A 22,791-nucleotide genomic window follows, 5' to 3' on the forward strand; every position below is an offset into this window, starting at 1 on the left:
CAAGTGGGGGGGGGAGCTGAGGGGAAAAATGGGGGGAAGGTTTTTTTTTTGTGTTGGGGGTAAAAGGGGGGCAGGGTTGCGTTCGTTGGGTCGGTTTTCCCGTTTGGCGGGTGGCCGAAGGGACTTGTTAAAAAGCTGGGGGTGATGAAAATTTGAGGAACTCGGCCGGTTTTGGGTTCTGGGGCTCTGGCCCAAGGGGGGGGACCAGGGGAAAGGGGGGGGGGGGGGGCTAGAGGAGGGCGCAGGGCAGCACGCGGAGTCCACTACAGTGGCCCGGACTGTAGCAAGCAACAGCGAGGGATGCACCAATCCTGTTGCTGCCTCAGGGTGGAAGCAAGGTGTGCCAGGTGCCCTGGATGTTTTGGTCGACGTACCTACCTACCTAACCCTGGAAGGGGAATGGCTGCCTCACTGGACTCACGTGAAGCTCGTGGGAAGGAGGTCCCTGTCACGTACCTCTTTCCGTAAGGGCGCACTGGAATCTAGAAGGGAAAGGCGTGAATGGTACCGAGGAGCACTTTCCTTTTGTTGTTCCCTTTGTTGCACATTAGGCAGTCGACGTCACTTCAATATCAGGCTCGCCCGTGAGGTGAGGCAGCACAGCGCAGGCTCAAGCTCAGGCAGCCCGCTGGGCCTCCCTGACGCTCACCGAAGCACCTTGTCCATCAATTCATGCCTGCCTGTCTTTCTTCTCCTTGAAACGGCACGATTGCAGCGCCTAAATACTGAGATTCGGTTTCATGCATGCATGCAATCCTTCAGTGACAGGTAGATCGAGCATCAACACTAGCAGTATTGGCATCTCGCAGTCTTTCCCATCATGAAATATACCTTGGCTCAACCCCATGATGAAGCGGCAATAAGTGTCCTGTTTCTTTCATCTGGGTGCGCCGTTGGGCTTAGCACTCTTCTGAAACAATTCATCAACGGCTTTGCCTGGTGTTGAGCGGCTAGGCGTCGATTGCCTCCTACTCTTCCCCAATCGACGCCTCAGCTCAGACAGTGACCCACCCATTCATTAGCGTCGTGCCGCGCCCTGATCTGTCTCGTGAACAGTGGCTGTCCCGTGAACAGTGGGCTTCCTCATAGACGGGCGAACACCGCGGGCGGAGGATCTTCGAACGTGAGACCAGGCACAAAATGTTCCTTGGTGCATCTGACATCTTGGGCAGAGTATGCACCAGATCCCTCAGACAGAGATGAAGCCATCCTGTCAAGCCTGTGCTGCATAACCAAACGGGGGCTGTCAAATGACGAGTGTAATCCTGGGCTGGTCGAACAGCTATACAGTGCAATGAGCGTGGGACGCACAGAATGGCCCGCGGCCATCGTCAGCATTGACCCATTGTCACGGCATCCATCAAGTCCATCGTGAGGCATCAGACCGTCATGAGGCCTCAGGCTGTTGTTCGTCACTCCACAAGCGTGTGAATTGTCGAAGCCGATATCGTGTCGAGCAGACAGACCTGTCGATGTTGTCCACATGACAAAGACGGCAGGGAGTATCGAGGCCACGGGCGAGAAACACCTGTCGAAGCCTCAATTGCATGCAACAATTGCCTGACGACCGCAAAAACCCCACCGCATTCCAGCTGTCACGAGGCTTCCGTTGAGAGCATCTCCACTAATGGTGCCCTGTAGAATCCCGTAAACATGCCGTGCCCACTACAGATGATCCCCCAGAATTGGAGGGCAGCACACGCCCAGCCCAGCCTGGGAGTGACGAAGAAGGTGGTCTGATGCCTCGAGAGCCCTGTTCCCCGAACCCGAGAAATACCGCCCCTGCACGCTAGGAAGGTACTTGCGAGTGCACCCGACAACCACCAAAACCGAGGTACGTCATTATCGCAAGCTGTGGTCTGCCCCAAGCTCCCACCCGGCAGCCTACCCCTGCATCCAATGGGCTTTAAAGCAACTGAATACGGCTACCCTCACTGATGACACGGCGATCAGCTCCCCCCAAACCACCCACCCACCTCTGCTCTTCTACAACCAACCATCCTCTCCAAACAGACCAATCGACCATTGTCCCTTCGCGGCAGATACCCTTCAAGAACTCCAATCCCCCGCCTTCGCCCATCTCTTCCCAAATCCACATCCATCACCATGCTTCGTACCGTCACCTCCAAGGCCATCCGCGCCCCTCTGTACCTCGCCTCCCGAGCCACATTCACCACCACCGCTCGCGCCATGGCTGACGGCGATCTCGGTTCCGTCCGCAGCACCGGCGGCCAAGGGTATGTTTTCGTGAAAGCAGCGCTGTGAACCTCCGCCTTGCTGCTCAACACACCCTCTCCGAACCACCTGCACCACCCTGCGAATCCCGCTAACACGCCATCGACAGTGACGCCTTCCAGCAGCGCGAGAAGGCTGCCGAGGACTACGCCATCCGCCAGCGTGAGAAGGAGAAGCTCCAGGAGATGAAGCAGAAGATCAAGGAGCAGCAGGCCCACCTGCAGCAGCTCGCTGACCACATGTTCGTGCCCAAGGAATGACACAAACCCATCTCCAGTTCTCCCTGTCGACGACGGATGCTGTTTGATAGACCTTGCTAACCTTGCCTTTTTTTTCCCCTTTGTACAGTGACGACATCACCAAGGACCAGGGCGGCGAGAAGAACTAGGAACATTGACATCGATCAACACGCGCTTCACTCGGCAACCATGCTGGTGATGCAGAGACGGTAGCGCTGTTGTGTAGTCGGCGGACGACGCGGAGGACGACATCAATTGAATTCTTGGCTCGGGGGCGTTTAACGCTTGTGAAAGCTAAAACTGGTAGCAGCCCTGTACCGCATGGAAACAGAAACAGATTGCGTCCACTTTTGGTATTACCAAACTGTCCAGCTAGTTGTACATGTACAAATGATAATGCAGAAGCAAAAGCATCTCCAATCGCAGCGCTCACCAACCCCCCTCGATGTGTTCAGAAGGGTGGGGGTTCGACGCGACTGATCTCGTGTGTCGTGTGCTTTTCCCTCTTCCATACCTTGCGCCCTTTGGTTTCCGATTCCTAGCCCTGAGCTCACATGCATACTATCTGTCGCCCACTCCTCTTCATGACGTCACCCTCTACCGTCGGGCCACGTAGGAGCGGTAGAAGCTCTCTGCTGCGTCGGTTTCTGTAGCGCCGTACTGGCTGCCTAGGTTGTTGCCCGTCTTCTGCGCAGCCGACACCTTGGCCTGCAACGCTGCCGCGTTCTGATCGATCCACTGGAGCTGTGTGAGGTGTCCGTTGAGGACGCGGACAATCTGGCTCAGCTGTGAACTCGTTAGCTAGCTGACGCAAGGCGATAGTGACCACGACGACATGACGTACAGGGTCCTCGGGCTTGGTGCCCTTGCTCATGGTGCCCGAGATCTCGTTGATCTCCTTGACCATCTTGGAGAGATCGCGGCTCTTTTCGTCGAGGTGCTGCGTCAGCTTCTCGGCGAGCTTGTACGTGCGCTCTCTCTCCTGGTCCGGCCCGGCGAGGGTCTCGCCCTGGCCCATCTGGCGCGAGAACATCTCCTTGACCTCGCCCTCGTAGCGGTTGAGCCACTCCTCCAGCTCGTCCTGCTGGCTTTCGACCGACAGGAGCTGTCGCTCAATCTCGTGGCTCGCCTTTTCAGCTTCGAACGTGCTGAGGTACAGCTTCTGGATCTTCTCCCCATTATTGACCAGGGTAAAGTCCCAGTCGGACACCTCACCCGCGTAACCCTTGAACTCCTTCTGGTACTTGGAGAGATCCGACGCCCAACGAGTAATGATGTCATCCATGGATTTGTTTTTCAGGCGTGGTAGTTGCGAAGTAGGTCCTGTTGTCGAGGCGCCGAGAGCGTTGCCGGAAGACGCGGCGGGGGTTGCGGAGGTACCAGCAGCGGCTGCGGTGGTAGCGGCAGCAGCTGGCGCAGTCGAGGCTGCCGTCGCAGGCGCCGCTGTGGAAGCGGGCGTCGATGCAGCAGCACCGAAAAGGCCGCCGGCGGCCGGCTTAGCTTGGGCGGTGGACGATGTCTGGTTGCCGAAGAGACCTGACGATGCAGGAGCAGCCGTGGCGGGTGTAGCGGTAGACGAGGCCTCGGTGGTCTTTCGCGCCGAACAGTCCACCTGAAGCAGCAGCAGATGTGGTCGCAGCACCACCACCACCACCGAAGAGACCACCCGCCAGTCGACGTTGCTGGCGCAAGATTTTCGCGGGGTGTGGTTGGCCGCAGCAGGCTTGGCGCCGAACAAAGCCTCCGGGCGGTTGCTGGTTGGGGCCGGCTGGGTAGCGGGAGTCGCAGACTGCGTTTTGAGCTCCAAAGAGCCTCCAGCAGAGGAAGCAGCTGGCGCAGCGGGCTTCTGTCCACCGAACAGGCCACCGGCACCGGATGAGGCAGCAGGCGTCGCTGCACCTCCAAAGAGTCCTGCTGCTCCGGCTGGCTTGGGAGCGGGTGCGGCCTGGGCAGCACCTCCAAAGAGACCTCCTGAAGCAGCCGCAGGCTGGCTTGTTGCTGGTGCTTGGGTACTAGCTTGGCTGCCACCCGCAGCGCCAAAGAGACCTCCAGCTGCAGGCTTCGAATCGCCAGCCGGCGGTGCTCCGGCAGGCGTTGTGGATGGCTGAGAGAACAGGCTCTTGGCGGGAGTTGCTTGCGAGGGGAATGTACCAGCGGGTTGCTGCGCGCTTGTTGAGGGGGGCTTCAGGCCGCCGCCACCGAAGAGGCCACCAGCGGCAGGGGCAGGGGCAGGGCTCGCCGTGGAACCCTGCGTCTGTGCCTGGCTGGTATTTTGAGCCCCGAAGAGTCCACCAGCGGGAGCAGCGCTGGCTGTATTGGCTCCACCGAAAAGTCCTCCGGCCGGTTTCGCGGTTGCCGCCGCGGCGCCACCTCCGCCAAAGAGTGACGAGCCGCCAGTCGAAGGAGGAGCCGCACTACCGCCGCCGAAAAGGCCTCCAGAAGCCGGAGCAGCTGTGCTAGGGGTCGTCGAGCCAGTGTTGCCGAATAGACCGCCGCCGCCAGAGGCAGGTGTTGTCGAGGCAGCGGGAGCGGCAGGTTTGCCAAACAGTCCTCCCGCGGCGGGTGCTGAGGCAGGGGTAGTAGATGCTGCGCCAGCGTTGCCGAAGAGACCACCGGGCTTCTGCCCAGCGTTTCCACCGAACAAGCCACCGCCGGCCGCAGGAGTGCTTGCGCCTGAGCCTGTGCCTGTGTTGCCGAAGGAAAAGCTAGGAGTTCCGCTGGCAGCTCCAAAGAGGCCGCCAGAGGCAGGTGCCGATGTGGTTGGGTTGGCCTGGCCATTCGAAGTTGGCGTCGAGCTCGACTGTCCGAAACTGAAAGACATTGTGGATTACGGCTTGTGTCGCTGCAATGTGGGAGAGAGACAGAGAGAGAAAGATGGAGAGGGTAGCGAGGTGCTGGGACGCGTCGCCAGCTAGCTTGGGCGCAAGCTTGTAGAATGGGCGCGTCGGTTCTATCGCATCGAGTCGCAGATGGTTGCACGAAGTTGTATTGAGGAATCGACCACGTCAAATCGGAAGTCGGAAGCGTGTGGTAGTGCTATGGGCGCAGCTCGGGAGTCGCTATCAAGGGAAGAAGAGCTGGGGATTGTTGGTAGCTTTTTTTTGGTTATGTTGCTGCTATTGCAGGTCCCATTTCTGATTGCTCGCTCCAATCATGATCACGTGGGACAACCGTGCTTCTGTGTCGGAGCTCCACCCACCAACAACTGGGACGCAGCTTACTTCAGATTTCATCAGACAAACCACCGAGCTTGCAGGGGATTTGGCTTCCATTCGCATTAATTGCGTCTTTCTATGCTGGGTAGAGCTGGCAAATACAAGAGGAACGGGGAGACGCCTTTTGTCGGAGGGGTCTGTCACCTCGCCTTTGTTCTTACCAACATGTAACAAGCGACTAGACGCTTTACAAGCAAGTACACTGGTTTCTTGTGGCACAGTGGCGTCTGGCATTAGCTTCTACTGAGAAAACTGCTGCTTGAGAACTCGGCGGCTGAGGCATGCGACCAAATGCCTTTGATGGGTGCATGTATTCCATGGGCCCTACCTACTAAAACAGCCTTGTATACGACCACTCAACACCTGGGTTCATTCGCATTATCATGCCTTAATTAGATCCAAGTCGGCTCTGGTCGTCTCCTGACGAAGTCCGCAAAGATTACCGAGATGCTCGTAACCTAGGAAAAGGCCACCTCACCAAACCGCCATGTTGCAGGCCTACCTACGTGAATGGGCCGAGTGCAGGTTACTGGTCCATACGCACTCTACTTGAAGTTTCCAATACCCGTAGAGCCTTAACTAGATCTTTCACTCGTCAGATTCTACCCGTGTTATCCCCTGGTTGTAAATACGGACGTACAGATCAATAAATACCCACCAACTATTGGACTGTTGGACAGGCGCATCCACATGCCATCCGGCGACAGCTGGGTCTGACAACCCCATCCAAGGTGGGTGCCATCATGTGACGTGAGAGGGGCGTCGGCACTGTGTAGCATCCTGCCCAGACAACGTTCAGTGCTCCTTCTTGGCGGTCGTGGTCCAGACCTGTGACGACGTGCATTTGATGTACATGTAGATACCCTAATAAGCTTTGAGGACGACCTGATTCTGGAACTTGACTGAAGCTCTCCTTACCTGCTTGTTGCAACATAGCCCGCCACCTAAAAGAAACAAACCTCCCCGCCAGCCTTACCAACTTATTTACCCCCCTCGCTGCAAGCTGGAGCACCTTGAGCAACCAAGCCTCGCCTGAGCGGAGCCCAAGTCGGGACCCCTGTATCGCAGCACCCCAAAGCTTGAGCCCACACCAGGGACCGCCAACCTGCTTCCCGCATCACCACCACCATTATGGCGGACCATACTAACCTCACTCCACCCAAGCGGACGGGAACGGCTGATCCAGGCGCCAAAGACCTGGGTATGCCCCGTTGACCTCAACCCACCCCCCGCTTCCTGCGTCAAGCGCTGACCCTGTCTCCAGCCGAGTCTTCTGACGACGATCACTTCTCCGACGCCCAGTCCGCGCCCGAGACTTCCCCCAAGTCACCCATCCCGAAGACGAGGGTAGAGAAGGTTGACGACGAGCCGTCCTACGGCGAGGTGCCAGGAACAGAAGCGTACCGTAAGCGGGAGGAGGACGCCGAGCCTGATGAGATTGCCCTGGTCGAGGACAAGAAGCTGGAGGCTCTAGATGACGGCGCGCCCACCACTTCCCCCGGCGGGCAGCCGATCCCCCTGACTGTCGTCGAGGAGTCTTCGGGCACCACTGGAGAGCACTCTGAGGAGTTCCTGGAGAAGCGGAAGGCTGACGCCGATGCGGACGTGGTCGTGAAGCCAGATGGCCAGACTGAGGAATCCAACAGTACCGGTATGAAATGATGTAGTCGTTCTCCTTATGAAGAAATGAATCAATGATTGCTCACTCCTATACCGTAGACTCCCCCGTACCTGCGGCTGACGTGTCTGCTCCCACAACACCGGCCGTCGAGCAAGCTGATACATCTTCACCCCCGCCCGGCTCGCCAGACACTGTAATTCTAGACTCCCATAATGCGCCTGCGGCAGATTCCGAATATTTGGTCCAAGCCACAGAGTCTACAGACGCAACGCCGGAACAGCCAGCATTGAAAGTGCCGCCGCCGAAAGCGGAAGACGACGACGACGACGAGAATGACGACGGCGACGACGACGCAGATTTTGGGGATGATTTCGATGATTTCGAAGAAGGCGGAGAAGATGCCGATTTCGACGACTTTGAGGACGGCTTCCAGCAGGCCGAGACTCAAGTGTCTCCAGAGCCAGCGGCGCGTGCCCCTCCCCCAGCAGTGCCGCTGGCTACGTTACCTTTCGTAAGTTGCATCGTTTCAGTAGGGCGTACACGCGACTAACCTTGCCATGCAGCCTATACCTGATCTTGATGACCTGGATGGCGAAGACATGTCCGACGCTCTCGACAATTATCTCCACTCTCTGTTCCCCCCAGCTGAACTCGACCTCCCTACGCTGCCGCCGCTCTCCCGGGACAACAATGTGTTCCTTTCAGAACGTAGCGCCTCTCTGTGGTCACAGCTCGTGGCGCCCCCGCCAGTTTCCCCCCCAGACTGGATCCGCTCGAGAATCCGCCGCCTCTTCCTCGTCTCTCTCGGCGTCCCCGTCGATCTCGACGAGATCCTCCCGGCCTCGAAGCAGAAGAAGCTCATCCTCCCATCGCTGCACCGCAAGACCTCGAACGGCTCCTTCCGCACCTCGTCGGAATCACGCTCCGTCTCCCGCGTCCGCCAGTCCGAGGCCAACGCTTCGACAACCAGCCTCGACTCGAGCGGCAACGCCAAGCGCCCGACGAGCATGAGCCAGCGCAAGGCCCCCCCGCCGACACCGGAGCTGGACCTCGTCGCCGGCCGGCAGCTGGCGACGACGACGGAGGAGGCTCTCAACGGCATGACGGACGACGAGCTGAAGACACATAACAGGAAGCTGGAGGCGTTGGAAAACGTGGCAAAGGAGGTACTGGAGCACTGGACGAAGAAGACGGACGAGAAGATTGGCGACAGGGAGGCGTTTGAAGCTGTCATTGAGAATCTGGTCAAGCATGCGCAGAAGACAAGAAAATAGACGACGGCCCCCCTGAACAGGCTGTCCCGGGCAGGACATGTCGAGGGCTGGGCGCGGTATCTGGCGAGGACCTGTGGCGCCATGTTACGAGCCGAATAATATACCCATGCGTGCCCTTCGTCTCTCGGCAGTACATGAGCGTCTGGATGCTTCTGTATGGCATGTTCTCTCAGGCCTGCCGTGAACGTACTCTACCTTGGCTCCATTATGCTGCATCATGCTTCATCACCACTGCCTGAAAGTGCAAGCTGGAAACCTTTCTAGAAATAGGGCACGATCCAACGCGGTGTCTCGAGGCCTCAACAAGCATGGCTACTGACGTGATCACAGGGAAGCATTGTCTTGAGCCCGTCGCCGTGGTCAGGATCAAAGCACCTACCTATTTTCCCTCGTCGAGTTGGACCATCTGCTTTCATGTGACAAGAATGCCCAAGGCATGTAGGCCTCATGATCGAAGTGCTCCTGCAAACCACGTCCCTTCACATCACGAAGAGCAAAATGTAACATCAGTCAAAACAGCATCGTCTGGATGGCCTTTTTTTCTTCTAAGCCCATCTGCTATCTAAACCGCGATCCGTAACCGTAGTCATGGTCTCATGTCTCCCATTTTCCCCATCGTCTGCTCATCAGCCTAAGACGTGCTGGGCTCAAGGGTAACACCGCTGCACAAGGTACGTCAGTCTCACATTACACACAACAGAAACCGCTTCAAAAAAATAAGGGGGGGGGGGGGACTCACGCAGCAATGGTGGCCCAGCCGATGAGACGCCAGTGCTTCTCGATACGCCTGGAAAGGGCGACCTTCTCGCCAATGTTGGTGCACGCCGGGCTCGTAAGGATGAGCTTGGCAGCGTCGTTGCGGATGGCGGCGACCTTTGCGCCGGTCGAGGTGGAGCCAATGTTGACCATGATGACCTCGTTCTTGGCCAGCTTGGCGACCTTGGCCTGCTTGCCGTCGGCGGTGCGGACACCGAGGAGGCGCTTGAGGAGGTAAAAGTTGATCTCGATCTCGCTGTAGATCTCGGGCAGGCGTCCCTTGAGGCCGAGGACGAAGCCGACCAGACGATCGGCACGGCAGAGGGTGGGGTCGATGCGGGTGCCGACGCCGATGAGGCCGCCGGGGACGGCGTACTTGAGCTCGTTGAACTCCGAGTTGAGGGTCACGATGCGGCTGAAGATGGGCGTGCACTTGAGGGCGCCCTTCTCGTCGCGCGTGACGATGCCGGGGCGGATCTCAATCTCGTCGCCGAGCTTGAGCACGCCGTGCAGGATGGAGCCACCGGCGACACCGCCCTTGAGCTCGTCAATCTCGGCACCGGGCTTGTTGACGTCGAAGGAGCGAATGACAATCATGTGGGGGTCCATGGTGAAGTCGCGCACGGGCACAGGGATCGTGTTGACGATGGACTCGAGGGCGGCGTCAATGTTGAACTTCAGCTGGGCGGAAATGGGGATGACGGGCGACTTTCCGGCCACAGTGCCACGGATGAACTTCAGGATGGACTGGTAGTGCTGCTGGGCGGCCTCGGGACGCATCAGGTCAACCTTGTTCTGGAGGATGATGATCTTGTCCAGCTTCATAATCTCAATGGCAGCAAGATGCTCGGACGTCTGGGGCTGAGGGCAGGTTTCGTTGCCGGCAATCAGCAGAAGAGCGGCGTCCATGACGGCGGCTCCTGACAACATGGTGCTCATGAGAATGTCGTGACCAGGGCAGTCAACGAAGCTGTGTGCGTTCGAGTCGGGTTAGCGTGATGACATTGTAGCGACATGTAGGAGGGGTCGCGCTCCGGGGGGATGGTTCTCACGAGACGTGTCGCAGCAGCCTGTAGGTGCCCTCGCAACCCTCGCGCTCGCATGGCGGGTCGACCTCCTTCTCACTCTTGTAACTCCTGAAGCATCCGGGACGAGGGCACTCCTGATTGTCGCACTGGTAGATCTTGGCGTTGGCGTAACCCAGCTTGATGGTAATGTTGCGGATCAGCTCGTTCTTGAAACGAACAGTCTGGACACCGGAGATGGCCTTGACGACGGTAGACTTTCCGTGAGCGACGTGACCGATGGTGCCAATATTGATTGTCGCTTGCCGCGCGATGATCTCGGCTGTGAGGGGGTTCAGGGTCTTGACGTCGAGATCCTTGGGGTCGGTTTGAGGGGGCAGCGTCGGGCGCTGGACGGCAGGCGCCTCGGCGGTGACGGGGTTGGAGGACTTCTTGAGGGCGCTCTTGAGCTCCTGCTCATCCTCGCCGTGGTTGTCAATGTTGGACTCGCCAGAGTCGGACTCGGACTCGATGTCGTCGAACTTGGGGTCGTCGGAAGCCATGATTGCGGTTAGGGGTCGTTGCTTTGGCGGGGTCGTCCGTCGGTTGTTGAGGAGGAAGTGTGGTCGCGTGGTCGCGGGAGAAATTTGGCCGGGCAAGGTGGGTGTAATTTGCACGGGACGTTGTTTTGATGGGACACCGAGAGGTCGGACTGGAGCACTTTGGCCGCAGTGGTTCTTCGTGGAGCTTGACGTGCCTTCGCTCTCCGAGTGATTTCGCCTCGTTTGGCACATCAAAATTCGTAGTTGTGCAGTCCTGAGTGTGACTCTGACGCTAGTCCTGATTGGGGATGATAGGTCCGATAAGGATCGTTGCCCCTCACTGTGTGCTTCCCCGCGAGACCCACGACCTACGTGCTGCATTTGCTCGTCGTCTCACTGTCTTCTTGGTGCATTTCCCTTGTAAGGAGCCCTGCAATCGTTTGTATTGTGTAAATGTTTCAAGAAAAAACAGATGTTGAAAAGAAACAGATGTTGACAGACTTTGCAGTCTTGTTATCTTCATCAACAGAAACTGCCTTTCACAATTCTGTCCTCCATTTATACAATATTCACAATTACTTCAGAGTGCTAGAGTACCCAACCTTCCCAGGCCAGCCCAGCAAATCCACCGTCGAGGAAACTCTTTCCATGATCCTCAACGCCGTGATGGTATATAGTGCGATCCAAAAAAGAAATCGCCTTAAATGAAGGGAGGGGTGTATGCACCAGCCAGCAAGCTGACGCAGACAAAGAAAATCAAAAACACTGTCATTCTATCGTCACCCAGTTTTCCACCATCTACCGACCATACCCCTTCACAGGCGCATCGGCGTAAGCCCCTGGGATCGGCACAGCGTCGTACACGGGCTCGTCCGCTGCGCCCGAGGCATGTGCATGCTCGTTGTAGGTAGGCTGCGGCGGCGAAGGCGGGTGCGTGGGCAGAGCAGGGGCCGTTGTAGAGGTCGGCGTGAAGCTACCGCCGCCAAGCTTGGGTGTTGCCGAAGGCGCCTTGACTGGCGGTGCCTGCAGCTTGAAGGTGGACTGCTGCTGGCCAGCGAAGCTCGAGGCAGGCTCGACGAAGCGTGCTGCCGGCGTAAAGGTGGGTTGCGGCTGCTGCTCCTCAATGGCCGAGAGAGACGCAAACGTCTTTTCCGGGTTGCGCGGGGAGAGGGCGTACTGCGAGTAGAGCCCGGGGGACTTGAGGCCGGGGGTATTGGGAGCGGACTGGCTGCGTAGCTGGGCGAGGTAGAGGTCAGAGCGAGCCCTATCACGCATGTCCATGGACTTGGTAAGGCGGCGCTTGGTGTAGTAACGATAGAACACGATGCTGTAGAGCGAGATGGCGATGATCTCAATGACGACCTCAATGATGATGCAGATGAGAACCCAGTTGTTCAGGCGGCAGACCAGAGCATAGTCGACCTTGTCTTGGTAGAGCTCAGCGCGTCTGTTCTCCTTGCAACTACGACGAGTTAGTTTCGCACGTCACAACGTCGAACATGATGTTTTGGGGAAACGTACCTCCAACCCCACATGTCGCGACCAGCGCTTGAGCTCCGTTGGTGTTGGAAGATGCCAGCAGAAATGACCCACATGATCATTGAGACGATGAACCAGCCGATGGCGAACATGGTGTAGTACGTCGCAACCTTTTCCGCCCTCTTATGCCCGCCTCTACAGTAGGCAGCGAAAACAATGATGCATCCGAGCAGTGAGATGCCGGCCACGACGAGAATCAGAATCTGAGGCCAGATCTTGCTCTTCTCCGACCAGGCAGGCAGACCACTCTGAGCTGGCAGCGATCTTGTTGCGTTGAAAATCGAGAAGGAGGCAGACAGCATCGAGATGATGATAAGGGCACAGCTGAAGCTGACACCGCGAAGAGCAAACTTGGCCATTCGGACTCGAGTTTTTATCCTCTGTGGACGAGTTAGCAGGTGATGACGCACGACCAGCGTGATAATAGCACAGACGTACCAGATCGCGGCGCTGGGCCTTGCTAGTGTGCGACTCCCTCTTGTCGAGGAATTCCTCCTCCTTGAATGTTGGGCTCATCGGGTTCTCAAACTTCCTGGCGGGAGTTCCGGGCACCCGCATGGCGCTCTTGAGGGGCGTCTTGGGGGTCATGGGAACGTTGACGGATTCGCGGTTGTTGATGTAGCCGAAGCCAATGTCGCCAGGCTGGGATTGAGCCATCTCGGACCTCTCATGAGGTGCAAAAGGTGAGAGGGGCGCCTCGACGGGAGAATGAACCGAAGTGGCCTCAGCGAAACGCGGTGTGCGAGGGGGCTTAAGAGAAGAGCCTGAAGATGACGAGTCTGTGGATGCTGAGCGGTTTGGCGTCAAGTTGAGTGCGGCAGGCCGCTTCTTGTCGTCTATGCAGGCCAACACTGTTAGTCTAGAATTCGTCATGTGCCGTGTTGCGGACAAAGACGAACCTTGAGAGAACATGTTGTGCGGTGAAATGTGGACGCCACTACGAGGAACACGGCAGAGAAAGAGCCCGAAGGCAAGCGTCTTGGTCCTTTCGTATGGATCAAAGGGCGATGCGAAGCACCGGGTTTAGTGTTGGACAAAGACAGGCTGAGGCTTCAGGACGGGGACGTGCGAATTGGAGACGGGGCGGCGAGAACAGTTGAGGCGCAATAGGAAATCAGACTTGTGAGAGACCAGCTATCGAAGGAAGGAGGGAGGTAAGACTTCCAACGGGCGGCTCAGATGGGGACGAGGTTGGTTTTGAGCGGATGCAGCCAACTCTTAGAGGAGGTGGTGTCTAGACGGGAAGGATGAGCGGCGTGTAAGTGGCACAACGGCAGAACAGAAGGCAAATGGGATCCCTACCTGTAGCGTGGGCGGGGGAGTAATGGCGCGAGCAGGAGCAGGGTCTGTTAGGGTGATAGCCCAGTTCCAGGGCAGTGATTCGGCTGTGATGGGAAATAGGCGCTGAGAGAGGTCGATTTCGAAGCGCCGAGCTCTGGAAACCAGGGACGAGGTTTCTTGCGGAAACCGCACCAAAACCTCTAGCGGCGGGTAACCACCCGGACAGCCTGGTCAAGAGCGCAGAGCTGTTTTTGGCAGCGCCGGCGAAACAGGCAGCCCGCGCAATAGAGCCTTCTGCAACTAGTTCTGAAGGGTGTCACGAAGCGATGTGGGCGACAGAGAGAGAGAGAGGTCTTCACGAGAGGGGAAGAGGGAAACGAGTGTATATTTGGAAGCGAGGCATGCCACCAACACAACCACCCAAGTCAAACGGTAGTCCGAATGGGGAGACAGCGGGAAGGTGGGAGAGAGACAGAGCGAGAGACAGAAAAAGACCAAGGCAGACCGCGAAGCAGGCTCCGGAGAGGAGCTGTACAAGCATTCGTCCCGTCCAAAGTACAGAGTGCAGCTTCGAGGGTCCTTCACTGGCACTTGGCAGTCTTCGAGGCAGAGACCTGCATGGTTCGACAGGGCAACGAAAGGAGTTGATTGGGCCTAGGAACCAGACCCCCGAATATCGAAGAGGCGGGGAGGGGGGGCGGACGGGTGTTGAGGCGGGAGAGCGACAGGTGGTTGGGCAGACAAGTCGACAAGGCAGGGCGCTATCTCAGCGGTTTGAACAAGCTCTACAAGCTCCGGCGCCAACTCGGGCCCGTTGAGGGGATCAGTGGTCAATAACCCTGCCGCCTGCCACCCTCAAGATGCGTGATGTGCAGATGTGATAGGTTGGCCGCCGTGCAGTCCTGCTGAGTGCCACATGCTGAGGTGACAGGGGGTGGTGAGCAAACAAGAAGCCAATCGGAGCCCTGAGCAGTGTGATGTCGACCCAGCCACATGCAGGTCGGGCGGCAAGAGAATAACGCTTGGAGTTTGGTCCTCGACACTTGTCTTGGGGCCTTTCCCCCTCAAGTCCCTCTTGCTCCTCTGCATGTACGCGCTCCGGCCTTCTGACTGATTGGTTCGAGAGTTGTTCGGTCTGTTTGACGGCTCGAACGGCTCCTCGAAAGCTTTCATTTTGTCTGAAGGTCTGCTGGCGGCGGTTCGAGATGCTTCAGCAAGTTACGGGTGGCGACATGGCGAGTCTGCGCAACCCAGCGAGCGACAACCACGCGGCCTTGTCTCCATTCTGGTTTTTGCTGGGAACACAAGGTCGCAACCCAAAATCTGACGTGGGCAGCTGATCGCCGTTGCCCTCTTGCCGTGCAGTGTCAGACTCGAGTGTGTGGGATCATTGATACTACCCGAGCCTGCCGGTCGGCGTCGATACAGTAGAGGCGTGGCATCAGAAATAGGTTTCTTGTGCGCCGAGCTGGTGCTGTGTGATCGAGGTTGCCAGCAAGTACAGGTAGTGATGGCCAAGCCAAGCAAGCAAGGCACCACCTCCGACAGTGTGATGAAAATTCACTTTGTAAGGTGTGTGATGGGTAAGGTAGAGGCAAGTGGGAGCGGGGAAGAAGCAGCAGCCTCGCCGAGGCACCGCGCGGACCGCCTACCGAAGCTCATCAGCGACTCTCGAGCACCACACCCTTCCTAAGGTCGTGTGCCTACCCATCTGCATAATGCACAAACCAGACCTTGCGCTCGACTGTCGCCACCAGTCTGTCAGCCGTTGCGACCACATTGCTAATTATGGCACAGGTCAACCAACGAACGGCCATGATCACGAGAGGCCACGCGCCAGTTTGTAGGTACATGTACCTATCAACGTCATGGTGGTGCCGATGCATTCTACCGGTGATTTTTTATTCTGCTTGCACCGCGCCGCCGCAACCGCCAGGGAGCCTGAAATACCGCGATAGTCTCCATGACCTATTGGTACCACGTTGATCAGGTGACCACAAGTTGAGGCTGATGGTGACCAGTGAACCACACAAAGTCTTGCCACTACCTCGAGCGCCGTATTGGTCGGTCGAATCGTCTGCGCCATCGTTCGGTTGTAGAGATTACGCCTCACCGAGCAGATACTACCTTCCGATGCACGAAACATACATTGAAGCATATGGGCGACCGACTAATGGCTAAATGACGACTCTTGGCCTAACCACCACTGTCAAGAGATATCTGTGCTGTCCTGCCTAGGATAGTGGTAAGCCAGCCATCGGCCACTGCTACTGATCATCGCGTCTCATCTCAGCCTGAATCCTCTGTCGTTGACTTTGCTTCGACTAGGGCTGCAAGTTGATATCGAAATCACATGTATCCCTTGCCTCGAGAATGCCGACAAGCCTTTTCAATGACCCAATCGCACCAGCAAAAAAATGCTGGTATCAAGCCTTGGGCTATGAATCATGATAGGTGAAGAGCCTGTCACTGCCATGAGAGGCAAAACTTGATTCTCGGGGGGGATGAAATCCTCCCGTCGACTTCTTCAGTTGTCCATCACTGCAAAATGTACCTTCATCCAGAGGCTGCAATCTTGACAACCAACCAAGAGCTCACCCATCTCTCCAGCCTCCTCGAGATCTCCCTCGCCCAGAAGGAACCCCCGATCATTCCCACACCGGCAGCTGCGGTGCCAAACATCCTTTTCTTCGTCAAACTCTAGATCATCAAGGTCGACGTTCTCCACTCCAGTCTGGAAAACTTGCTGGTCCTTTTTGTTTTGAGCAGCTTTCAGCAGCGCTTCGTACGCTTTGCGAGAGCTGGGACTTGAGAGTGTTTTGTAGGCGTTTGTGATCTGATCAATCGTGAAGTGGGCCACTTCAGACGCTGTGGATGTTCCGACACTGATTTTCGAACCGTCACTTGCTCCAAACTCGGATTTTGCCTTGTCTGGGTGATGCCGAAGAAGAGCTCGATGGTATGCGCGTTTGATCAACTGAGCTTGCTGATTTCGCTCCGTGTCCAATAGCGACGGAGAAATACCGAGTATTTCATAGTAATTAGATGCTGTCGCAACCGGATGTGAGGGCGAGTGGCTCATTGTGAGCCAGCGGCGTGCTGTGATGTGAGTGACCTTCGAAGACGGATTTGACTGGCCCCATGCGCCCTGGGCGGATTATGGGCCATTGCTGCTTTTAGCTCCAGCTTACCTGACCTGCCTTAGTCTAGGTAGGTACTCAGCCCTGGGGCAAAACTAGCGGTTCGACTTAGGTACACAACTGTGCAATCCACATGGCTCCCGTCTCAAGGGCAAGTTTTTATGTTGTCATACTGATTGACATTCAAGGATCATGACTATCATGTTGTAATTGCGAAATGCCAAGGCGTGAGCTTACAGCAATGACACCTGCTTAATTAGTGATCAAGTCGCGGTGCTAGCGTAGGTTGCTCCGTCTCGACGGACCAGCCAAGTTCCATCGCCCAAGCCGCTTCCAAAGTACAATAGCAAATCTAAGATAGTGTGCCAACTCTTACTCACATGTGAGCCATGCTCTAGCCCGTCACCTATCACGTGATGTCCAAGGCGGATACAGCTGGGAGATCCTTACCTAGGTATAAAGTCTCTTGCTCTTTATTGTATGTTGTGCTAGACCATGGTCCTTCAGTTTGTCTGGATGCTACCTCGGAGTTTCGGTACCTGTGTTGCAAATAAGACCAGTGGACATTCTCCTACAACAATGGAGAACTTGGGTTTTTTCTTCGCCTTCACATTGAGTGCCAAATCCCCGCTCCAGGATTAGGTGCTCGAAAGACAACCTGAACTTTACAGACATGGTGACTGAGTTTGGACTTGAGTTTGAACTGGACGAAGTCTGAGCCTGGGCAGGCAGCACGGGAGCACTCAATCAAGCCCGAAAGATACGTTTGCGCATGACACTGTACACATAGCCGAGTGGTCCATGGCGGTTCCCGAGTAGCACTCAAGGCCTTAACACGAGACAGTGACTCTGGGACGTTGTAAGATGGCCAATTACTTCACCAAGTTTGGGAAGATCCAACATGCCGGACACAATAACACATTCCTTGATCGATAGTTCGGTCAACGCTGTTTGTGCTGTTCACCGAATATCGTAGCATAACGCGTGGATCACCGGAAGTGCAAATGACAGACACACGATTGAAGTAAATGTTCTTTCCATGCTTGATGAAAATTGTACAAGTTTGTATACACAGATCCTTGGATCTGGGGTCGTTTCGTGGCTCAACCGTTGACGGACTTGGGGAACTTCTTCCACCTGTACTTTCCGACCTGTTTGGAGAGTGTTAGAATCCGCCGAAAATACAACTCCGCACCATGAACTCACCTTCTTCCACTGCCTCATCAAGTCCGGCATGTTTAGCATGGCGTTTCTCCTCCTCTCCATTCTATTGAATGTGTCAGCCTGCTCCATCAACAGCATAATCACCACCACGGTTATTACATACCTTGGCATGACCATCCTCTCGTGCTGATGACCCTTGACCTTCTGTCCCACACCCGTACCCTTGACCCTCAGACCGTGTTCAACCCGGTGGGCAAGCTGGTACTCTGATCCCTTGACGGTAGGCGGCAGCAGTTCCTCAACGCCGTGCTCGCGCGCGAGCTTCACCAGCTCAGCCTGACGACGCAAAGAGTATACGGGCTCGTGCCACACACCCGTCACCGGGTGCTTCTGTCGGGAAAAGGGGTTTGCGCTGGCCTCCTGGTAGCCCGTCTTGAAGGTCTCGGGGGTGGCGCCTGCAGGTAGGATCGAGGGCGCGGGATACCGGGCGATGAAGCGCTGCAGGCGGGCCGGAAGCGCCTTCGCGAGCTGGGCGTACGGTTGTGAAGCCGCCATCGTAGCGTCGATTGCAGTGTGTGGGCGTGTGTTCGGCAATGGCGTCTCGATGGATGCCCTGCTGGAATCGGGGGAAGCTCGCGGGTGATAATCGGTTCGCGATTCAAATTTTGGAGCTGTATGGACCCCTGTACGTACATACAAAAAGTGGGCCCATCTTCCTGCTCATGGACGTGAGTGTCCATACTGTCTGTCACGCCTCGACACTGTCGTCACTTCTGTTATTTGTAACGAGTCCTCAGTTTCGTTCCACGTCGGGATTCTCCGACTGGCAGACGTACCGCTTAGACCGTCGTTCGGTTAGACTCTACTGTTCGGGAGGCATGCTCAATAGCCTGGACTTCTGCACAATCCTTCCCGTGCATGGTCAACTTGGAAACCTTTAAACCTAAGCATTCAAGGTCAGAACACCAAATACCCAAGGCTCGCTTCCTGCGCTGTCACCTCTCCCTCTGTCGTTCTTCTCCTTGATTTTCATGACACACTAAAAAGCCTGTCATAGATTTAACAGGACAAGCTGACACTGTGATTGCGTTCCGATCCAAAGGCTTTCCGACCTCCCAAGCGACTCGAATAGAACCTTCAAGCACCCCACGCCCACCATGCCTCTCCCCGAAAAGCCAAAGCTACGGTTCGTTCCGAAGAAGGAGCGTGAGCGTCAGGCGGCTGAGAAGGCGAAAAACGAAGCTGAAGAGCTGCGGCGCAAGCTGGAAGAGGATGCAAGAAAGAAAGCCGAATCCGAGAAGAAGTGGCTCGAGAAGGCAAATGCGCCTGCCGAGAACCACCGCGATCACGATACAGACCGACCGCCTGAACGACAACAACAAGACCGGAGATCTGGTCAGAATGGAAAGGGCGCGTCCAAGAAGGGAGGTGATGCTAGGATGACCGAGGAGGAATTCGAAAAGAAACAGCTGCGCGAGCGCTACCTGGGCCCCGAGGTGAACCGCAACTCTAGCTTTTCTGCGGCGAAGAAGCGCAAAAGGGCGACCGAGTTCAAGTTCGACTGGGACGAAGGCGAAGACACGACGCTCAAGGATGATCAGCTGGCGCCGCGGGTCACCACCAGCAAGGTCGTGTCATTGTCCGGGATAGGCGGGGGTGACGACTTCGGGGAAGAGGCCGAGCAGGCAGCCAGGCGTCGCGCCAGGCGGATCGAAGAGCAATACGGCGAGGATGGACCCGAGCTTGCGCAAAGATTCATGGATGAGTGGTACAACAGTCGCGATCTGGCCAGGAAGCGAGCAGAACGCTTCGGCTTCGGAAAGCGATGGACAGACAAGGCCCTGAACGAGATGACAGCCCGTGATTGGAGAATCTTCAAGGAGGACTTCGGTATCGCGACCAAAGGCGGTGCGATTCCGAACCCGATGCGGAATTGGGACGAGTCGGGTCTGCCTAGTCGTCTCCTCGACATCGTCCACCGAGTTGGCTACAATGAGCCAACGCCTATTCAGAGAGCTGCTATTCCAATCGCGCTACAGGCGAGGGACTTGATCGGTGTTGCCGTCACAGGTTCCGGAAAAACAGCTTCATTCTTGCTGCCGCTACTGGTCTACATCTCTGACCTGCCCCCTCTAGGCGAAATGAACAAGAACGACGGACCGTACGGCCTCATCCTAGCGCCTACTCGAGAGCTTGTACAGCAGATCGAATCTGAAGCGAACAAGTTTGCGACGCCATTAGGATTCAGAGTTGTCAGCATCGTTGGTGGTCACTCATTGGAAGAGCAAGCCTTTGCCCTGCGCAACGGAGCAGAGATCATCGTCGCCACACCTGGCCGACTCGTGGACTGTATCGAGCGGCGGTTGCTGGTTCTGGGACAGTGCTGCTATGTCATTATGGATGAGGCTGATCGAATGATTGATCTCGGTTTCGAGGAACCAGTGAACAAGATTCTGGACGCGCTACCGGTTACCAACGAGAAGCCTGACACGGATGAGGCAGAGAACGCGCAGCTCATGAAGCGCTACCTGGGAGGAAAGGATCGATACCGACAGACGATGATGTACACGGCCACCATGCCTAGCATCGTTGAGAGGATCGCCAAGAAATACCTGCGGCGACCGGCTATTGTCACGATTGGAAACATCGGCGAAGCTGTTGACACAGTCGAACAGCGCGTCGAGTTCGTCTCCGGGGAGGATAAGCGAAAGAAACGGCTGCAACAGATCCTCTCCTCGGGCGATTTCGCGCCTCCCATCATCGTCTTCGTCAACATCAAACGGAACTGCGATGCTGTGGCACGCGACGTCAAGCACATGGGTTTCTCTGCCGTTACCCTCCACGGCAGCAAGACGCAGGAGCAGCGAGAGGCCGCGCTGGCATCTGTGCGTAATGGGCAGACAGATGTCCTTGTGGCAACGGATCTCGCGGGTCGTGGTATCGACGTTGCGGATGTTTCGCTGGTCGTCAATTTCAACATGGCTACTAACATTGAGTCGTATACGCACCGCATTGGTCGTACTGGTCGTGCTGGAAAGAGTGGTGTTGCCATCACTTTCCTTGGGCCTGAGGATTCGGATCTCATGTACGATATGAAGCAGATCCTCACGAAGAGCTCCATCTCGAAGGTGCCCGAGGAGCTGCGGAGACATGAGGCAGCCCAGCAAAGGCCCCAGAAGGGGTACAGCAAGAAGTCATCGGATAGATAGATGAATTGATACCCGGATCTCCCACCATGATATTCCACGTTGCTGGTTGATCTGAACTTGAATGCGACGGTTGTCTGTCTTTTTGGCATTGGACCGGTGATGATCCCGTAGCTCTCCTACGGCCTGTCCCGTTTTGCCAACACTTGACGTACTTACATAGGAGGAATGCTTGTGCACCAAAACGAGAGGTATATATTTGACCGGGCGCGAGACAGGTAGACTGACAGAACCGAGCAGCAGCCTCGATGACGAAGCCTTCAACGGCCAGGTGATGGCGTTATTCACACGCACAAGCACGACGAAAACCTCCTTGGCATCCATAAGCCACCATCACGGGCCTTTGCCCTAAACCTCCGGCCCCTGCTCGGTCTGAAGTAGCGGTGATGCTCGATACGTCGATATCCGACCATCCGAGAAGCTCTCCGGCCGAGCTGTCAGAAGTACCGAGATGATCAGACGGCCTTGAACATGGGTTTGGTGTGGCGTATCGGCGGTGTCCGCCAAAACCACCCCGCAACGCCAAAAAGGCGCCCGACGCCCAGGCCTGAAGAGTCGCCTGTGATCCATCTTATCTAATCTTATCGCCGCCGCTTGATGTCACGGCCCAATTCTGCACCTGAAAGGAAAAAATCGACACACAGCGTGCCACCTTCTTGTCAACCTGCCACTGTCAAATGAAGCAATGGGTCTGAGGTATCTCGGTGTTTTCCACTCTCGCGCCCCTTCATAACACTGGCCCTCCCGCCGCGAGAGGTCGCCTCAGCCTCATCAGTCCTCTCGCCGCCAACCACCCCGGTATCGGCTTCGCACCTGGCTGGCGTGACTCCCAGACCGTTCTGCCCCGCGCCTTCCCTCGACGAACCGCGAAGCCACGAGCTTCACAACTCAACGACGATTGAGATAGACAAAAGGCTTCAAGGCTTTTTCTGAGTAGGCCTTTGGGCTATCGGGCGTTGCCGGTCGCCTGTTCGACGAGTGTGCATTCGACCCCTCCTGCCGCCCTCGAAGCGAAACCTCCTCACCGCCCCCCTCGTTAGGCGCCCGGAGAAGCGCGCGCTTTATTTACCCTCTCGTCACAGGGCGTCAAGCCGGGAAATCTGGTGGCACACTTTCTCTTGCCATGGAGAAAACGGCTGGCATTATGGAAGTCCCTCAACACGAAGTCGTCGTGCCAGTGACTGCCCGCGCAGCCGCGGCGGAAGCCGTGGAAGATGTTGTATACGGCTCGGTAAGGACACTCGCGAACCATGACACTGCTCAAAGGCTAACACGGATGTTACAGGCTGCCGGCGTTATCGGGAAATACATCGAATACCCCTTCGACACGGTCAAGGTCCGCCTCCAATCCCAGCCCGACAACCTGCCCCTCCGTTACAAAGGTCCCGTCGACTGCTTCCGCCAGTCTATCAAGGCCGACGGTCTGCTCGGTCTCTACCGGGGCATCACAGCACCTCTCGTGGGCGCGGCGGCGGAGACGAGCAGCCTCTTCTTCTTCGAGCGCCTCGGCCGAGAGGCCATCTACCTGTCGGGGGTGGCGACCAAAGACGAGCCCCTCTCGCTGGCAGCGCTCTA

General features: G+C 56.7%; 8 protein-coding genes across 8 annotated transcripts; 4 read left to right on the plus strand and 4 right to left on the minus strand.

Annotated features, from left to right (window-relative positions):
• Window positions 1-1,988: 1,988 nt before the first annotated feature.
• On the plus strand, window positions 1,989-2,885 carry VDAG_04455 (uncharacterized protein). The gene is made up of 3 exons (XM_009650902.1): window positions 1,989-2,237; window positions 2,345-2,476; window positions 2,584-2,885. Exons 1-3 carry the CDS (start codon window positions 2,107-2,109, stop codon window positions 2,621-2,623), a joined length of 303 nt encoding a protein of 100 aa, XP_009649197.1. The 5' UTR covers window positions 1,989-2,106; the 3' UTR covers window positions 2,624-2,885.
• A 186-nt stretch (window positions 2,886-3,071) lies between these two features.
• On the minus strand, window positions 3,072-5,295 carry VDAG_04456 (nuclear pore glycoprotein p62; the record flags this gene model as incomplete). The annotated part of the gene is made up of 2 exons (XM_009650903.1): window positions 3,072-3,260; window positions 3,319-5,295. 2 exons carry the CDS (start codon window positions 5,293-5,295, stop codon window positions 3,072-3,074), a joined length of 2,166 nt encoding a protein of 721 aa, XP_009649198.1.
• Window positions 5,296-6,820: 1,525 nt separating this feature from the next.
• On the plus strand, window positions 6,821-8,584 carry VDAG_04457 (uncharacterized protein; the record flags this gene model as incomplete). Its single annotated transcript, XM_009650904.1, has 4 exons — window positions 6,821-6,890; window positions 6,954-7,340; window positions 7,409-7,821; window positions 7,874-8,584. The coding sequence occupies 4 exons, from the start codon at window positions 6,821-6,823 to the stop codon at window positions 8,582-8,584; spliced, it is 1,581 nt and encodes a 526-aa protein (XP_009649199.1).
• Window positions 8,585-9,215: 631 nt separating this feature from the next.
• VDAG_04458 (eukaryotic translation initiation factor 2 subunit gamma) lies at window positions 9,216-10,907 on the minus strand (the record flags this gene model as incomplete). The annotated part of the gene is made up of 3 exons (XM_009650905.1): window positions 9,216-9,246; window positions 9,324-10,310; window positions 10,393-10,907. 3 exons carry the CDS (start codon window positions 10,905-10,907, stop codon window positions 9,216-9,218), a joined length of 1,533 nt encoding a protein of 510 aa, XP_009649200.1.
• A 777-nt stretch (window positions 10,908-11,684) lies between these two features.
• On the minus strand, window positions 11,685-13,337 carry VDAG_04459 (uncharacterized protein; the record flags this gene model as incomplete). The annotated part of the gene is made up of 4 exons (XM_009650906.1): window positions 11,685-12,348; window positions 12,408-12,805; window positions 12,864-13,261; window positions 13,325-13,337. 4 exons carry the CDS (start codon window positions 13,335-13,337, stop codon window positions 11,685-11,687), a joined length of 1,473 nt encoding a protein of 490 aa, XP_009649201.1.
• A 4,612-nt stretch (window positions 13,338-17,949) lies between these two features.
• Window positions 17,950-18,565, minus strand: VDAG_04460 (uncharacterized protein; the record flags this gene model as incomplete). Its single annotated transcript, XM_009650907.1, has 3 exons — window positions 17,950-17,997; window positions 18,053-18,113; window positions 18,174-18,565. The coding sequence occupies 3 exons, from the start codon at window positions 18,563-18,565 to the stop codon at window positions 17,950-17,952; spliced, it is 501 nt and encodes a 166-aa protein (XP_009649202.1).
• A 602-nt stretch (window positions 18,566-19,167) lies between these two features.
• On the plus strand, window positions 19,168-21,219 carry VDAG_04461 (pre-mRNA-splicing ATP-dependent RNA helicase PRP28; the record flags this gene model as incomplete). Its single annotated transcript, XM_009650908.1, has 1 exon — window positions 19,168-21,219. The coding sequence occupies one exon, from the start codon at window positions 19,168-19,170 to the stop codon at window positions 21,217-21,219; it is 2,052 nt and encodes a 683-aa protein (XP_009649203.1).
• Window positions 21,220-22,339: 1,120 nt separating this feature from the next.
• On the plus strand, window positions 22,340-22,750 carry VDAG_04462 (amino-acid transporter arg-13; the record flags this gene model as incomplete). Its single annotated transcript, XM_009650909.1, has 2 exons — window positions 22,340-22,447; window positions 22,502-22,750. Coding segments are annotated over 2 exons (357 nt in total), but the record flags the coding sequence as incomplete, so codon positions are not given.
• Window positions 22,751-22,791: the final 41 nt, after the last annotated feature.

The sequence above is a fragment of the Verticillium dahliae genome, genomic scaffold, assembly GCF_000150675.1.
Source record: "Verticillium dahliae VdLs.17 supercont1.7 genomic scaffold, whole genome shotgun sequence".
Taxonomy (NCBI): Eukaryota; Fungi; Ascomycota; class Sordariomycetes; order Glomerellales; family Plectosphaerellaceae; genus Verticillium; species Verticillium dahliae.